General features: G+C 45.1%; 1 protein-coding gene across 3 annotated transcripts; it reads left to right on the top strand.

Moving 5' to 3' along the window:
* The first annotated feature begins 424 nt into the window (after positions 1 to 424).
* On the top strand, positions 425 to 16,058 carry LOC139422860 (rapamycin-insensitive companion of mTOR-like). Of its 3 annotated transcripts, none has more exons than XM_071174281.1 (37): positions 425 to 1,181; positions 1,318 to 1,365; positions 2,584 to 2,681; positions 3,304 to 3,368; positions 3,548 to 3,679; positions 3,771 to 3,834; positions 4,016 to 4,142; positions 4,223 to 4,392; positions 4,510 to 4,577; positions 4,701 to 4,768; positions 4,910 to 4,992; positions 5,239 to 5,326; positions 5,459 to 5,549; positions 5,640 to 5,706; positions 5,848 to 5,928; positions 6,098 to 6,198; positions 6,881 to 7,046; positions 7,138 to 7,239; positions 7,344 to 7,390; positions 7,508 to 7,643; positions 7,863 to 8,062; positions 8,294 to 8,420; positions 8,634 to 8,798; positions 8,940 to 9,016; positions 9,103 to 9,181; positions 9,285 to 9,482; positions 9,576 to 9,668; positions 10,656 to 10,762; positions 10,897 to 11,135; positions 11,258 to 12,359; positions 13,779 to 13,956; positions 14,152 to 14,236; positions 14,418 to 14,612; positions 14,749 to 14,907; positions 15,030 to 15,153; positions 15,242 to 15,380; positions 15,458 to 16,058. In XM_071174281.1, the coding sequence occupies exons 1-37, from the start codon at positions 1,133 to 1,135 to the stop codon at positions 15,530 to 15,532; spliced, it is 5,193 nt and encodes a 1,730-aa protein (XP_071030382.1). In that variant the 5' UTR covers positions 425 to 1,132; the 3' UTR covers positions 15,533 to 16,058. The 3 variants fall into 3 exon arrangements, with proteins under 3 accessions (XP_071030382.1, XP_071030381.1, XP_071030380.1); XM_071174280.1 differs by having other exon boundaries at positions 10,897 to 11,150; XM_071174279.1 differs by having other exon boundaries at positions 425 to 1,365.
* Positions 16,059 to 17,412: the final 1,354 nt, after the last annotated feature.

The following is a 17,412-nucleotide window of genomic DNA, read 5'->3' as shown; positions in this document are numbered from 1 at the left end:
TGTTTATTTTGTTATTGTGTGCTGAATTATATTTTTTATTGTAATGTATAGAGGGCTCTCTTGTAAAATAGATGTTTAATCTCAATGGCACTCCCTGTTTAAATAAAGGTTAAATAAAATAAATACAAATAAATAAATGAGATGGGCAGAGTCAACCAAAAGCTAGTGAGATCCTATTGGTGCATTTTAGCATTATTTGCATATTTCCGTTAGGGAATGCCTTCTCTGTTAAGTGCATGAACAGGCAGTTAACCCACTGTTCCCAGGCCGTCATTGAAAATAAGAATTTGTTCTTAACTGACTTGCCTGGCTAAATAAAGGTAAAATAAAAAAATAAAATAAAATGTATGCAGTCAAGCAATTCACCCTTGCATTCCTTATAAGCACATTTTTTTTAAATGGCAAAGGGTCAAGAAAACAATATTTTAGTTTTGGGAACAGAAACATTTCCAGAACTTTGTTCAATTTTCATCTAGCTCCATCTATCTTCTCACACTGCCTGCCACTGGACTTCCTCTCATCACCATATTTGGTGGCGAGTGGAAGTTCTAAATGGATGCTTCGGAGTTATACGTCCTTTGAGACTCATAAAAGTAGTGGAATAAGAAAATGTATTACTTCAAAATGGAGATTGCGCTGCCCTGCTCTTACAGTCACCATAATGGGGCCTATACAATGATGCGACATCTATCTAAGTCTATGGTTAATATACCTCAGTGGCGCAACGTCGCATCACACTGTGGAAGTAGGGAAGTACTCCTAACAACTTCCAAATGTAAACTTGCGTCTTTGGCTGTACGTAGGACAGGAGACACATTTCCAGGTACCAAAATCATACAATACATTTCAGAGAATTACGGGACAGACAGAAACACAACAAAAACTTGCCGAATTCCGGCTGTCATAAATCCACACTGTCCTCAAATAATGAATACACGAAATGTCTGGATTGCAAGGTGCAGACAGAGAGCACATATGCAAAACACATAAACACATCATGTATATATTTGCTGCAAAAAATAGTTTTTCTTTCATGAGACAACTGTGGTTGGGCAAGAGGCAATGAGTGCGGGATTTCTCGCGATAATCCCTGTTGATTCCGATCCGGTTAGTGCTGAATGATTCTGGAAAGATGGCGGTCAGCATCCGAGGCCGTCCGAGCCGAAGCGTTCGGATGCGAGGTGAGACAAGAGATATTTCAATCTGGACCAGAGATTAGCAATCCTCCAAAACATAAAGCTGAACTTTCATTGTGCCTGTTAGTTGTGGTCTCACTACTAACCTTTATTGGTTGTTGTGCTTGCTTTGCTTTGACAGGTCGGAATGACAGTGGGGAGGAAAATGTACCACTCGATCTTTCCAGAGGTGGGTGAATCAGATTAGAAATTGGATATTCAGCATCCCATTTATTGAATCGTAGATAGCTATCCTATTATTAAAATACTGCTAGCTAGCTAATAAATGGCCGAATATCCTAATGTATCTGCATACAACATCCTTGTTACTAACAGGGTTTCTTTCCCCTTTATTTACATTTAGCTAGTTAGCATAGCTAGCAGTAATTCATAACATTATCATCACATTGTTTTTTGGATGAATCTGATTTGCAGTAATAGCTAACAGTGATAGCGAAATAGATAGGATTCTAGCTAATGTCATTCATTGTTTCTATCTTCCTGAATATGGCTTGTATAGCTACAATTCAACGCTAATTCAATGCCACTGGTTTTCAACTTGAGAAATGTGTCCCAGTCCGTTCCTTGATTTTTGTAGAATAGGCCCATGCCTTGTATTGAAGCTTAATACCAGCAGTTAGGACTGTCCTACCTTATCATCATGATCCAAATGCTAAGGACCTTTATGCAGTGTTTATGTTTTTACATCATGGGAGAAAATGTAACTGTCCTTTTTACAGAAATACACTGTCCCTGTGATAGCCTATATTTCCTCGGGGACACTTTACACTAATTCACTTCATGCTCCAAAATTGAAGTCACTTGTCTGAAGCATAGAATAATACATTCTGGCCATTGAAGAATTGTAATGTTTTAATCATTTATAGCTCTAATTTGTCTATTGCTACCCTCACTCTGAAGAATCGTTTACCCCAGGATATAATAAACATGGCATGGTTGTTTTCAAACAGACAAACTACAGTGCTAACATTCTGAATTTTAGTTGAATATATTTGATTAAACCCTGTTCCTCAAACACATGTTTTGCATTTATCCCAAGTAGTGTTGACATCACAACATGGTACAATTTGTTGAACAGGGACCTTCAAATAACACCCTACCATGTATATAGAACCTGTGGGTACTTTTATTCACACCAGACTTTACAGTATTGTGTCATTACAAACTCTTCTTTCGGTGGGGCTACCTTTTTATTTAGGTGTGCCCTGATCCCAAATGTCTTTCTGTTTCCAGTTTATTGCTGGTCACATTCACTAATGAGGCTTTGTCATGCTCATGCTGGTCTCACCTGAACACTGTGTGTTTTGTTACTGTCATGTTTTGGAACAGAGTTGAGCCAGGTGAATAAACTTACTGACCACTTATTGACCTTGATGAATCATTTCAGATCCTTCAGACAACCTCCGGGAAATCCTACAGAATGTTGCCAAGCAACAAGGAGTCTCCAACATGCGCAAACTCGGTCACCTGAACAACTTCATAAAGGTTTGTGGGGCAACATCTCAGCAGACCATTAAAGCAGTGTTTCCAAAACTCAGTCCTGGGGACCCCAAGTGTTCACGTTTTGGTTGTTGCCCTAGTACTACACAGCTGATTCAAATAATCATCTCATCATTAAGCTTTGATTATTTGAATCAGCTGTGTAGTGCTAGGGCAAAAACAAAAACGTGCACACCTTGGGGTCCCAAGGACCGAGTGTTGGAAAGACTGCAAAGGGATACTTTAGGATTTTGGCAATGAGTCCCTTTATCTACTTCCCCAGAGTCAGATGAACTCACAGATACCGTTTTTATATGTTTACGTGAAGTTTGAAGGAAGTTACTAACGAGTGCTAGCTCAACTTCTACCTAGCATTAGTGAAATGACTGGAAGTCTATGGTGTCTGCTAGCATGCCATTCAGATGCCCATAGACAACCAGTCATTGCGTTAACTCTAATTACTATTGGCTTGTGAAACTAGTTCTAACTTCCTTCATACTGGACACATAGACCTAAAAATGGTATCCACGAGTCCTCATTCCCAAAATCGCAAATAATCCCTTTAAGTGGATGTAATGTTTGTGTTTGGATGTGTTCTTATCAGTTAGTTTTTTTCCATCTGTCACAGCTTCTCTGCAAGGTCGGCCACTCAGAAGAGAAGCTTGGGTTTACACATGAAGAGATCATAATTTGGTGAGTCTTTTGAGAAATGAATCTTCACCAGTGCTACATGTACAGTACTAGCTGTTTCTCTGGGTTGATTTAGGGATGTTTCCACTATACCATGATTTAAAATGCAGATTCATTGTTCCTCATTCTATCTCTCTCTATATATATATATATATATACTTTCCATCCTTCCCCTGTTCTAGTCTCCGGTTAGCGCTGTTGAACGAGGCTAAGGAAGTGCGAGCTGCAGGGCTGAGGGCTCTACGCTACCTGATCAGAGACAGCACTATTCTCCAGAAGGTCCTCCGTCTTCAGGTGGACTACCTGATCGCCAGGTGAGTGCTACATCTATGCTGTGTGTGTGTCTTATGCCAATGTTGAGCCCACTTAACCTTTCAACCACTAATTGTGTATTTTTCTCTCCAGGTGCATAGACATCCAGCAAAGCAATGAGGTGGAGAGGACACAGGCTCTCAGGCTGGTGCGAAAGGTGAGACACCCCAGCCTCTCCCTAACTAAATTGATATTCGTAATGTACCGTTCGGTAATATGTAGAGATGTGACCAGTTAGATGTTTATCTGGTAAACATAAACATCCCTCTATCACCCGAGTACTACTATGTGAGATGAGTGTGAGACACATCTGTCCCCTCTCTTCTGTCCCTCTACAGATGATCACTGTGAATGCACTGCTCTTCCCCTCGTCTGTCACGAACTCCCTCATTGCCGTGGGCAACGATGGGCTACAGGAGCGAGACCGCATGGTTCGCGCCTGTATCGCCATCATCTGTGAACTTGGTAGGTGACGAGCAAACACACACACTTATCTATACTATAGGTGGTATGGTTAAACCCTGTGTGATTCATTTGTTCTGCAGCTGTGAAGAACCCTGTGGTGGTGGCCCAGAGGCGTGGTCTCAGTACCATTCTGAAGAACGTGATCGACTGTCAGCTGAGCCGCATCAACGAGGCACTCATCACTACCATCCTACACCTCCTCAACCACCCACACACACGCCAGTATGTGCACTCGGATGTGGAGCTCGAGGTACTGACAACACACATACACTCTTGCACACAAAGAGCAGCATTCATTAACAGGAATTTGATGAATTTGATTATTTCCTCATTGAATGAGATTGTTCTTTTTCTGTTTCTCTTCCAGCAAATCCTGGCCCCTTACACTGACTTCCACTACAGACACAATGCAGACACGGCAGAGGGGCAGCTCAAGTCAGTGTGCATGATAGTGCAGTATATTTAATTATGTCCTATGCAGTGTATTTTATGGAGTGTTGTATTGACTGTTTCAATAATTTGGGAGATTTTAATCATGCATTTTGATGTCCACCCCAGGGAAGACAGGGAGGCTCGTTTCCTGGCAAGTAAAATGTCCATAGTTGCTTCCTTTCGCTCCTGGTCAGGTAAACTTTACCCCTTCATATTCAATGATATCTAAGTTTGAGTGTGTATATACCCTGATAGCTCTTATGTGATATTAGTGGTGTGGTATAAACAGGATGAACATGTTCCTATCTGACCCTACTCTCTACATCTCACTCCAGGCATCATTAACCTGTGCAAATCAGGCAACTCTGGGATCCAGTCTCTTATTGGCCTGCTCTGTATACCAAATATGGAAGTAAGGGTAAGTATAGCATCAAATAAACATTATCAGCACCTGACAACTGAGGTGAAAGAGAATGCAGTGTCCTCCAGTTTACCTCAAGATTACTTTATGGTTGTGCTCAATAACATCGATAACAATGTTACTCAGTTTAATGTAAGAATGATGTAGGGCACACCCCTAAAACTCATTATTTTCTGTCTTGTCATAAAATGAATGAAGTCTCTATTAATGTGTGTAAACCTGGTTCCTCTCGACCTCCCACAGAAAGGCTTGTTAGAGGTGATATATGATATATTTCGGCTCCCCATGCCAGTTGCGACTGCAGACTTTATTGAAGCACTTATCAGTGTGGGTGGGTACAATGTCACTTTTTTTCACTTTTTGTGTCTTTATTCAAGTTAAGAGCCTTTCTTTTCTTATCATATATCTCATGTACCATGTATTATTAGGTAACAAAGTATACTTGTCTATATTCCTCCTGTAGACCCTAGCAGGTTCCAAGACAATTGGAGGTTATCAGATGGCTTTGTGGCTTCTGAAGCTAAAGTTATCCTTCCACATCGAGCTCGATCAAGGTAAGAACCATCACTTATTTGAACTCTTTAACTCATGATTGAGGAAAACATTGTCTGCATAAACTCCATTTGCTCTCTTACTGCCCTTAGGCCTGACTTAATGGATAATTACCTGGCGTTGGTACTGTCTGCCTTCATCAAGAGTGGACTTCTTGAGGTGTGGTCATCAATATCAGGATCGATAAGTTTGTGTATATTCAACCAAAAATGCCAGTTGCATATCTGTCTATTGGTACCTAAAGATCCCACACACAAACCGCTATTGTCTGTCGTGTAAAGCCTGTGTACCTCTCAACAGGGTCTCGTTGAGGTTATCACAAGCACTGATGACCCCATCTCTGTGCGAGCCATCATTCTACTGGGAGAACTGCTTCACATGGTAACTCAACTCCCTGTTTGCTCAGCTGTTAACATTGTGAGGTCAGCGAGCTGGTCCAGAGGAGGATATGCTCTAGGAGTTTTTGACATGTTTTTATGGTCCCAATTTTGAATTTGTTTTGCATGGTCCCCATTGTTGTTGTAACTGTTTATTTCTGTTTCCCTCCCAGGCCAACACCATCCTCCCCCACTCCCACAGCCACCACCTGCACTGTCTACCCACACTCATCAACAAGGCTGCCTCCTTCGACATCGCCCAGGAGAAGAGACTGTGAGTGACAACTACCTTATAACTAACTACTACCCCTATTTCTTGGGGTCACTATAGACAGGGACCATTGTGAGGAATTTACTCTCTCGCAGGAGAAAAGACTATGACTAGTTACATGAAACTCTCTAACCTAATCCTCATTTAACAATATACACTGAGTGTACAAAACATTAGAAACAGCTGCTCTTTCCATGACAGACTGACCAGGTGAATTCAGCTGAAAGCTATGATCCCTTATTGATGTCACTTGTTAAATCCACTTCAATCAGTGTAGATGAAGGGGAGCAGACAAGTTAAAGAAAGATTTTTAAGGACATGGATTGTGTATGTGTGTCATTCAGAGGGTGACTGGGCAAGACAAAATATTGAAGTGCCTTTGAATGGACTTTGAGTGTGTCAACAACTTAAATGTTGCTGGGTTTTTCACTCTCAACAGTTTCCCGTGTGTATCAAGAATGGTCCACCACCCAAAGGACATCCAGCCAACTTGACACAACCGTGGGAAGCATTGTAGTCAACATGGGCCAGCATCCCTGTGGAATGCTTTCGACCCCTTGTAGAGTCCATGCAACTCAAATTAGGAAGGTGTTCCTAATGTTTTGTACATCCAATGCATGTGCTACAAGAGTTTCATATTATTAACACGGACACTGACACAACAGCTGTTTTCATAATTTTTCAGACGGGCGAGTGCAGCGGTCAACTACCTGAAACGTTTCCACGAGAAGAAGAAGAGAGGACCCAAACCCAACAGCCTGTACCTGGACCACATCATCCGTAAATCGAAGGCTTCTCACTACTGTAGAGATCAGCACTTTAGACCACAGAGAGATATCTTTGTCATTAAGGTACATATCAAACCATGCCCCTGTGTTGCAACACAAGCTTCTTGGTTTTCTTGGAGTGGTATTTGTAATGCTGTCCTTGTTTGCATTGAAGGACACTGAGGATGCTCTTATGATGAACCTGAGAGACAGCCACATCCTCAACCACAAAGAGAACCTGGACTGGAACTGGGTTCTCATCGCAACAATATTGAAGGTGAGTGGACTACAACTGCAATAAATACTTATTCCAGTTAGTATCTTTTACAATACTGTCCTTTTATTTTAAAAAAAATTAATGTTTCCTTTTCCCATCTGTAGTGGCCAAACGTTAACCTGCGGAGCAATAAAGATGAACAAATGCACAGGTAAGTACCATTATAACCACTTCTTTCACCTGCTGTTTGTAACTGTAGCAAACCAAATGTTCTCTCTGTCTGACACCGGGTTCCCCCTCTGTCTGACCCCGGGTTCTGTTTCTGCAGGTTTGTACGCAGGCTGCAGTTCTTCTATAAGCCCAGCAGTAAGCTGTACGCCAGCCTGGAGCTGGACCACAGTAAGGCCAGGCAGCTCACTGTGGTAGGATGTCAGTTCATCGAGTTCCTCCTGGAGTCTGAGGAGGTGAGAGGGTTTACTATGAGGCAAAATTTGAATAGACTACTGATATTTACCCACAGCAGACTAGAATTGCACTATCCAGACCTATTAATGATACGTACACAAAGTTAAACAATTTTATATTGGAACTCTATTGATAATAAAAAATGAGTTACATGACTTTACGTGACCTCTCTATCAATGTCCAACATTACCTAAACATTACCCCTGTCTGTGTGTCAGGATGGGCAGGCATACCTGGAGGACCTGGTGAAGGACATAGTCCAATGGCTCTCCTCTTCCTCTGGGCTCAAGCCTGACCGCGGTCTCCAGAGCAACGGGTTGCTCACCACTCTCAGCCAGCACTACTTCCTGTTCCTGGGCACTCTTTCCTCACACCCGCACGGCGTCAAGATGCTGGAGAAGTGCAGTGTCTTCCAGTGGTCAGTCTCTCACCGTCCACTAGTCTGTTTTTCCAAACATGTACTCTGATCGTACCTCTTCGGAGATCCCTAATATCTTGGAAACTGTCCCATTTAAAGATGCCTTTTTAAGCTGCTGAAGAGAGTTTCCTTTGTCCTGTTTCACACTCACTTCATCTTCACTCAAGTCATTGTGTTGGAGTGTGTATGGAGCAGTACATTGATTATCTGTATCCTGTGCTCTCCTACTAGCCTGTTGAACATCTGTACTCTGAAAAATCAGGACCACCTGCTGAAACTCACTGTATCCATACTGGACTACAGCCGTGACGGGCTGTCCAGGGTCATCCTGTCCAAGATCCTCACTGCTGCCACTGACGTAAGAACCCCACCACTAACACAGAAAACACACAGATGGAATTCAAACATTAATTGATAAACCTTGGTTTCCTAGAGGTGGTCGGAGTAGCTTGCACAGGTGTTTGGAAAGCAACATTATGAGCAATTTGGTTTGTTGTGTTTTCAGTGGAGCATATGTTAGTGTTTTTGAATGACAGTCTGTCCTCTTCCGCCCTCTGTTGGTGTGCCACAGAACTGCAGGTTGTATGCCACTAAACACCTGCGAGTGTTGCTTCGTGCCAATGTGGAGTTCTTCAGTAACTGGGGCATCGAGCTGCTGGTCACCCAGCTCCACGACCGCAACAAGACCATCTCCATGGAGGCGTTGGACATACTGGACGAGGCCTGTGAGGACAAGGTGAGGGATGAGGGGCCTGAGTGTCTGTTGTGGTACCTTGCTATGTGCTGTTTCCTGGGCACTGTTATACCTTAGTCTTGTACTTTAGTCCAGCAGCTTTTGAGTCCAGAAGTGTATTAGCTGGTGTTTTTTTCCCTCCAGGCAAACCTCCATGCTCTGATCCAGATGAAGCCAGCTCTCACACACCTGGGGGACAAGGGTGTCCTGCTGCTGCTACGGTAAGCTGCTGGGAGAAAACTGAGCTATTGTTTGCTTTTCTGTATTAGGTCCCTTTGTCTCTGACCGCTGTGATTCTTATCTCCAGGTTCTTGTCCATTCCAAAGGGCTTCTCCTACCTAAGTGAGAGGGGCTACGTCACCAAGCAGCTAGAGAAATGGCAGAAGGTACATTTATACTCAACCAACAATGCCATAAATGATGATTTGCATCTTTTCGCTGTCACATGAAAGCATAGAAAACTCATGTTTATATCACTGTGTTTTGCAGGACTATAACCTGAAGTATGTGGACATGATAGAGGAGCAGCTGAACGAGGCTCTCACCACGTACCGCAAGCCTGTCGATGGAGACAACTATGTACGCCGAAGCAACCAAAGGTTACAGAGGCCAAACGTTTATCTTCCTGTTCATCTGTATGGCCAGCTTGTCCATGATAAGACAGGCTGCCATCTACTGGAAGTCCAGGTAACTGCATCTACTTGAACCATTCACTATTACACTAGTCGAGGAGCAATTACAAGCATAATGCGTATAAACCCTTTTCGTCTTTCTCTTCAGAATGTGGTTCCTGACCTAAGCTACACTGTCCGTTCCCCAATGCTGGACAAGTGGGAGGGCATTAAACAGCTAAAGGCAGCACTTTGGGCCTTGGTCAGTATAATTAAGTAATAAGGCCCGAGGGGGTGTAGTATATGGTCAATATACCACAGCTAAGGGCTGTTCTTATGCACGACGCATCGCGGAGTGCCTATATACAGCCATTAGCCATGGTATATTGGCCATATACCACAAACCCCTAAAGTGCCTTATTGCTATTATAAACTGGTTATTAAAGCAATAAAAACAAATGTTTTGTCATTCCCATGCTATACGCTCTCATATACCACGGCTGTCAGCCAATCTGCATTCAGGGCTGGAATAATGGAGAATAATAACTAACATAACTGTGGAACTCTGATGATGACAACAGATATGTGCCAATTATTGATAAGATTCTCACATAGTTTTCATAATTGTTATGCACGTGAGTGAGGACCCAAAAGCGGTTTAACAAAAACAGAGTCCTTTAATGTCAAAACACAGGGAAGACATAGATCCTCTTCAGATGTATATAATGGCAAAATAGACAACCCGCAGAGAGGGCGACAAATGAATCATAAAGTCCCTCTGATATTTACAGAAGAGTCCCCCTTCTTAGCAGCAGAGGAGAATAGCTGGGTTAGCGGCGACAGACTGCTGGTCTCTCTGGGTAGGCGCGGGTCGTAGAGGACAGAGGTACCTGATCACACGTAGCATCAGATGAACAGGCAGATTCCGACAGGACAAGGGTGAAGCAAACGAGACGATAGTTTGGTTCTGGCATGAGAAACTCAAACGAGAATCTGACAAAGACAGAAGCAGGAACAGAGAGAGAAATAGAGACCTAATCAGAGGTAAAAAGGGAACAGGTGGGAAAAGGGTGAACGAGGTAGTTAGAGAAGATGAGGAACAGCTGGGGGAAGGAGAGGAAGAGAAGGTAACCTAATACGACCAGCAGAGGGAGACGGAGTGAAGAGAAAGAACAGGAACAAGACATAATATGACAATACATGACAATAATAACATGAGTATTAATGTTGTTAAACTGTTTGTTTCCAGGGTAACATAGGGTCATCAAACTGGGGGTTGAACCTCTTACAGGAGGAGGGGGTGATCCCTGACATAGTGGTTCTGGCCCAGCACTGTGAGGTTCTCTCCATCAGGGGGTAAGGCACATTGATATTTGCAACTCCAATATTCAAGGTGCTTCTAACGAAGCAGCATGCTTGTACTGTCCGAAAAGAGTACTATATCTCTGTCCAGGATCTCCATATAATGTCTGTCTGCTGTCTCTGTGTAGGACGTGTCTGTACGTGTTGGGGCTGATCTCAAAGACACGTCAGGGCTGTGACATGCTGAAGCAGCACGGCTGGGACGCTGTAAGACACAGCCGGCGGACGCTGTGGCCCGTTGTCCCAGACGACATGGAGCCCTCCCCCAACCCGCCCAGCCTGCTGTCCTCTGTCCCTTCCACCCTCAGCCTCGCCTCTGACTCCACCAGCTCTAGACACAACAGTGAGAGTGACTCCACACAGCCCAGTAAGTCTCAGCCCAGTAAGTCTGTAATCATAGTACTGGTATTAATTTGTTTTTAACCTGTACAGTATCGCCAAATGTTTACTCCATACTACTAAGAGTTAACCTTGAGTGGTCATTTCCAGGTATGTACATCATGGACGATGAGCGGCTGGAGAACTGTGACCTGTCGGACGATCCTCCCATGTACATGAGACCCAAGTACAAGGACCGCAGCCCCTTCACCCTCCTGGCTTCCAGCCACTTCCGTAACCGCCTCCTCCACTCTCTGTCGCTCTCCGGGAAGATGCTGCGCAGCACCAGCGACCCCAAGGGCACCACCAGGGACCACGGAGGAGGGATGGAAGAGGATCAGGGGCGCAAACGCACCGTTACTGAACCCAGCTACACCTTTGGATCTTCAGATGTCTTCCCAATCTATAATGACGGCCACCTGCCCAAAAGCCCCTCTGTCAACCTAGAAACTTCCATCGTGGGCAGCAAGACCCCTGAAAACCAGGGCAGCACCCCCAACTTCGGTGAGGGAGATGGGGAGGGGAGGCTGCCAGGCCGGTCAGTGGGGGTAGGAGGGTCAGGGGTGGGGGTGGGGGAGAACCAGAGAGAGCAGACTAGCCGGGAACGCCTGGCCGGGGATGGCCCGTCCGGAGGGGGCGGGGGGGCTCAGTTTAAATCGCGCAGTCAGAGCTTCAACACGGACACGACCACCAGCGGCATCAGCTCTATGAGCTCCAGCCCCTCCAGGGAGACCCTGCCCTCCACCATCGACACGGACGGTGTCAGCCTCAACAGTGTGATCAGCGCCCAGACCATCCAAACCCTGACCTCCCTCACCCCCCAGCCCCACACCGCCCACCTCTCCTTCCTGTCCAAATCTAGCTCTACCTCCCTGGTGCCCCCCGGCTCCTCCCACACCCTCCCCCGCCGCGCCCAGTCTCTCAAGTCGCCTTCGTTGACCACCCTGAGCGGCCTGACGGACTGCAGCCTCATGTACTCCAACTCCCGCGACGCGCTGGGCTACGCCACGCTGAAGTACGCCACTTCCTGTGACACGTACGCCAGTCAGCGTGATGCGCTGGGCTATGCTACTCTGAAGAGGCTGCAGCAGCAGAGGATCCACTCGTCCCTGTCCCACAGCGAGGCTCTGGCCTCCCCAGCCAAAGACGTGCTCTTCACTGATACCATCACCATGAAGACAGCCAGCCTGGACTCCAGACTCACCCCACGGCGGTAACACACACATACACACTCACTCAGTCCCCCTTGACTCGTACTTGTCCACACACACACTCCCTTAAGAACTCCTTCCCTAGAATCTCCCATGACTAGTACTGACTACTACTTCTCTGAATACTCCCACCTCCCTCTTTCTCAGATCTTCAGTTGCCCTTTCTCTTACTTCCTCTTGTTGCTCCTCTTTCTCTTTAGAGGCTTCTCATTCTTTGATGACAAGATCAACTGAGTTTGACCTCTGCTCTGGCTTGAATTAGGTTTTCCTTCTGTAATCTCCTGAAATATTGAGTGTTGTTTTCCTGAAACAGGAAAGGGCCTTGCCCAAACTGTTGCGACAAACTTGTAAGCACAGAATCGTATAGAATATCATTGTATGCTGTAGTGTTAAGATTTCCCTTTTTTTTTCACTGGAACTAAGGGGCCTAGCCCGAACCATGAAAAACAGCCCTAGACTATTATTCCTCCTCCACCAAACTTTACAGTTGGCACTGTGCATTGGGGCAGGTAGCGTTTTCCTGGCATCTGCCAAATCCAGATTGGTCCGTCGGACTTCCAGAAGGTGAATCGTGATTCATCACTCCAGAGAAGGCGTTTCCACTGCTCCAGAGTCCAGTGGCGGCGAGCTTTACACCACTCCAGCCGACGCTTGGCATTGCGCATGGTGATCTTAGGCTTGTGTGCGTCTGCTCGGCCATGGAAATCCATTTCATGAAGCTCCCGACGAACAGTTATTGTGCGGACGTTGCTTCCAAAGGCAGTTTGGAACTCGGTAGTAAGTGTTGTAACCGAGGACAGACGATTTTTACGCGCTTCAGCACTCTGCTGTTCCGGTCTGTGAGCTTTTGTGGCCTACCACTTCATGGTTTAACCGTTGTTGCTCCTAAACGCTTCCACTTCAACAGCACTTATAGTTTACCGGGACAGCTCTAGCAGGGTAGAAATTTGATGAACTGACTTGTTGGAAAGTGGCAACCAATGACAGTGCCACATTGAACGTCACTGAACTCTTTAGTACGGGCCATTATACTGCCAATATTTGTCTATGAAGATTGTATGGCTGTGTACTCGATTTTATACACCTGTCAGCAACAGGTCTGGCTGAAACAGCTGAATCCAATCATTTGAAGGGGTGTCCACATAATTTTAAATGTGTAGTGTATTTGTTTTTTTGCATGGGCTGTGTCTCAATCCACTGCATCTTCCTATGTCAGCCTAGTGCATAGCGGTGGAAGGTTGCTGAGCTACAGTGGTGATTATTAGACCACAAGACACAGGAAAATTGGTCTTCTCACAAAAAATGTCTGTAGTGTCAGAATGGTTTGTCCCACAAACTAATATGATTTTGGAATGAGGTGTAAGACGAGCAGGTGGACCTTTCCTGCCTCCTAACTCACTGAATGTTTATTTTATCTCCAGGTTCCTGAAGGCTCTGAGTTTTGCCTCCCTGGACAAGGAGGATCTGCTGAGCCCCATCAGCCAGAACACTCTGCAGCGGTCCTCCTCAGTGAGATCCATGATGTCCAGCGCCACCTACGGCAGCTCTGATGACTTCATCGGCCTGGCGCTGCCAGTGGACATTAACAACATGTTCCAGGTACTGACCATCGTATGACCCCTCTCTCTGAACCCTCTTTCCCCTCTCATCCCTCATCTATCCTTTTATTTTACTTCTATTCTAGATATTTTACAATAAATGTAATTTGTTTACCAAGCTATTTAAGAGCTCTATTTAAAGTTGTGTCATAACTCCATGTTAATATTTGGATAAAGCTGAGTGTTTGGTTCCTAGATAAAAGAAACACCATATTTCCTGAAGAGGACCAGCCCTCCCTCTGAGGACAGATCTGCCAAATTCTTCTCTGGAGACTCAGATGGTAAGAAACAGCCCGGGGCCAACACAATCTGTTTTCTTCAGTTAGGAGTTGTATAACACTGAGTTTAGCACATGAGGAATGATGGCTCTGCTACTGATAAAGGAGGCCCACTGAGGACCAACAGGCTTGAATAAAAAGGGGGGAAATGCCTGATCATGTGGATATGTGCCCCTTCTCCCAGGCCCCAGCCCTCACTCCAGGCATGCAGTGCTTCGCTCCCAGCTGAGCATCACAGAGCTGATGGGGGTGAGCCGGGCGGAGCAGCAGAAGTTGCTGGGCTCAGAGGAGACTGGTCTACAAGAACACAACGATGACAACTGCCTCTACTGCACTGGGCTCTCTGTGCTCGGCTTCAGCGCTTCCAATAGCAGCCCAGGTCAGCGGCAGATACAAACACAGAACATTATGCTGTTTGTCAATTCGTGCCGTTTGCATCCTTGTACTTCCTTGTATGTTGATATTATTAGCAGTCAGAAACCGATAAACAACCTAAACTCACGTTTCTCCATCAGACTTGACAGAGGAACCCCCTTTCTCAGAATGGTGCGGTCCACCTGTGCAGAACCACCTGGAGGTCATGGGCCAAACCAAACTGTCAGGTGTGTCCGGGTGCAGTGATGCTGTGTCTCAGGGCTCCCCAGGAAGCACCCGCAGCACTGAACTGATTTTGGGTAAATGTCATGTTTTTGTTTTCTCTCATATCATGCTTTTGTCCAAGTGAAGGGTTTTCTTTTGTTGTTGAAGATGGATGGACTAAACCTACTGGCTCTCTGCGGTCTATCTTCCCCCTCAGGAGTGAAGTCCATTCCAGAGGAATCTCCAGCCGGCAGGGTTCTCCTCAGGAAGGAGGTCCTGCGTCTCGTGGTCAACCTCAGCTCCTCTGTGGGGATCAAAGGCCACGAGACTAACCTGCTAACGTAAGAGACCCACACACACACACACACACACACACACACACACACTCTCAAACCGAGGTTGATATCCCTGTGTCTGTTGTCTTGACAGGATCAAGGAGAAATTCCCATATGCATTCGATGACATCTGTCTCTATTCTGAGGTGTCTTACCTGCTTGCCCACTGCATGTTCCGTCTGTCCGCACGCCGCTTCATCCAGGAGCTCTTTCAAGACGTGCCATTCATTCCGGTAAACAACACACACATTCAAAAATAATAAACATTTCATGTTGGCTGTTCTTCTAGTCACTTCTGTCTCTTCCTCAGATGTACGAAGAGGCAGAGGCCATCCTCTCCAAGCCCCCAAAGAATGGACCGGTCGACCCTCCCACTGAGCCCTGAGTCAACCCTACTGCCCTTCCCTTCTGTCTCACAGCCTGTCAAACCCTGAGTCACCCCTACTGATCTTCCAGTCAACCACAACCCCTAAAGCCTGAATCACACCCCACCCCCAGAACCTTCAGCTTACCCTCAAACCTCAACCCTTAGAACCTTCATTTAACCCTCAACCCCCACCCCCGGAACCTTCAGCTAACCCTCAAACGTCAACCCCACCCCCGGAACCTTCAGCTTACCCTCAAACCCCCACCCCCGGAACCTTCATTTAACCCTCAACCCCCACCCCCGGAACCTTCAGCTAACCCTCAAACCTTAACCCCCGGAACCTTCATTTAACCCTCAACCCACACCCCCCTGAACCTTGGACTTTGTAACCCTCAAACTTCAGTCAACCCACAACCCTAACCCCTCAACCACAAATGCTTGAGTCACTACCAACCACAGCTCTGTAGGGCCTGAGTCACCTTCCACCCCCACATCCTCCCTTACCTTTCCATACCAGAGTGCACTCACTGTATGTCCTCCTGGGATTTGGGATATGTTCTTCCTATTGACTAAGTTTTAGATATGATGGATGATAATGCAGGATGAACAAATATTCCGTTTTTTTTATTTATCTGATCAAATGATGGCAGCCAGCTATGAGTGTTTTTAACAGAGCTCATTTTTTGGGAAAATCTTCACAAACTGAGCTTGGATCACAATCAAATCCAAATGACTTAAAACGGTCCATCATTCCTGAGGGCTTCCTCAGTTATTTTTAATATATGACTGCATCCCAACCACTGGTGTGAAATACCACAGCATGTTGTTTTTGGCTTGGCTTCTCCCAAAGTGGATCCATTGACTTTGACTAAAACACTAAAGAGTAGGGTTCTTCTGCATAACACTAAAACCTCTCTGCATCTGGAGAGAGGACCATGCCATTGTGAAAATCATTGCGCCTGAACAAAGAACAGTGAAGGAGAATAGTGATAAATACTTTTGGTATTGCTCTATTTAATGACGGCAGATACAGGTCAGCCAAATGATCATCATTCACTGATGCAGTTTGGTGGTTGTCTCTTATTTGTTGATGTGCTAAAGAGGAAATGTTCCTCCTTGCCCTTTGCTGGATTTTGTTTTGTTATTTTGTTTAGGACTTTGTCTGTGTTTTTAAGCATTTATATTAAGAACTGAACAACTACATGTAGGAGTGAAATCTACCAAAACATTGCCATTGAACATCTGTCTGTGTGTTTCAGCACAGAGGAGTTATTAATGGTCAGTTACTCAACTGATGATTTAAACTACGGCTGCATTTTATTTTTGTTTACGACCTAGAAATTGAAACCCTAAAATATAAGTGCTGGGTTGGTTGAAACAAGAGATTTGGTTCTCATCAAAGTGGAGGAAGACATGTATGATTGCTACCCCCTCTGTCATAAATTTCTTCAGAACATGGTTCATGAAAACAGTCACTATTTGATGGCCATGTAGAGTTGCTGCTTCATTCCACAGTCATTCAGTAGCCATTCCCATCAGTTTCCATTCATTTCTGTCAGTTGCCATTCCACAGTCAGAAGCCATTCCTGTCCGTTTCCATTTCTCAGTCAGTTGCCATTAATTCCTGTGTTAGTTGCTGTTCCTTACACACTGTCTACTTGTTCTTAATCTGGTAAAACTGGGGAATAATGAAACTGGAGTAAACGTTTTGAAGTGGAGCTCAGGTACTGCCTGAACATGTCCAATAAGAACACTCGTTTAATTGGAAAACTCAGCCACTTCCGGGTCGAAATCTAGCTACATGTTTGTAAAATGACGGTTTAAAACAGTTACTGTACTGGGGTTTTTTTGCTATGCAAGATGCCTGTTAATTGTGAGCCCAAATGTACATGTATAGG

This window comes from Oncorhynchus clarkii, chromosome 12 (assembly GCF_045791955.1).
Source record: "Oncorhynchus clarkii lewisi isolate Uvic-CL-2024 chromosome 12, UVic_Ocla_1.0, whole genome shotgun sequence".
Taxonomy (NCBI): Eukaryota; Metazoa; Chordata; class Actinopteri; order Salmoniformes; family Salmonidae; genus Oncorhynchus; species Oncorhynchus clarkii.
This window is presented reverse-complemented; position numbering and strand designations above follow the sequence as displayed.

Bases quoted from the DNA above. Each gene is read 5' to 3' on its own strand.
- LOC139422860 (XM_071174279.1), top strand. From the start codon at position 1,119: ATGATTCTGGAAAGATGGCGGTCAGCATCCGAGGCCGTCCGAGCCGAA. The intron at 7,047-7,137 runs GTACATATCAAA...TTTGCATTGAAG, and splicing joins GAGATATCTTTGTCATTAAG to GACACTGAGGATGCTCTTAT. The intron at 14,908-15,029 runs GTAAATGTCATG...CTTCCCCCTCAG, and splicing joins CAGCACTGAACTGATTTTGG to GAGTGAAGTCCATTCCAGAG.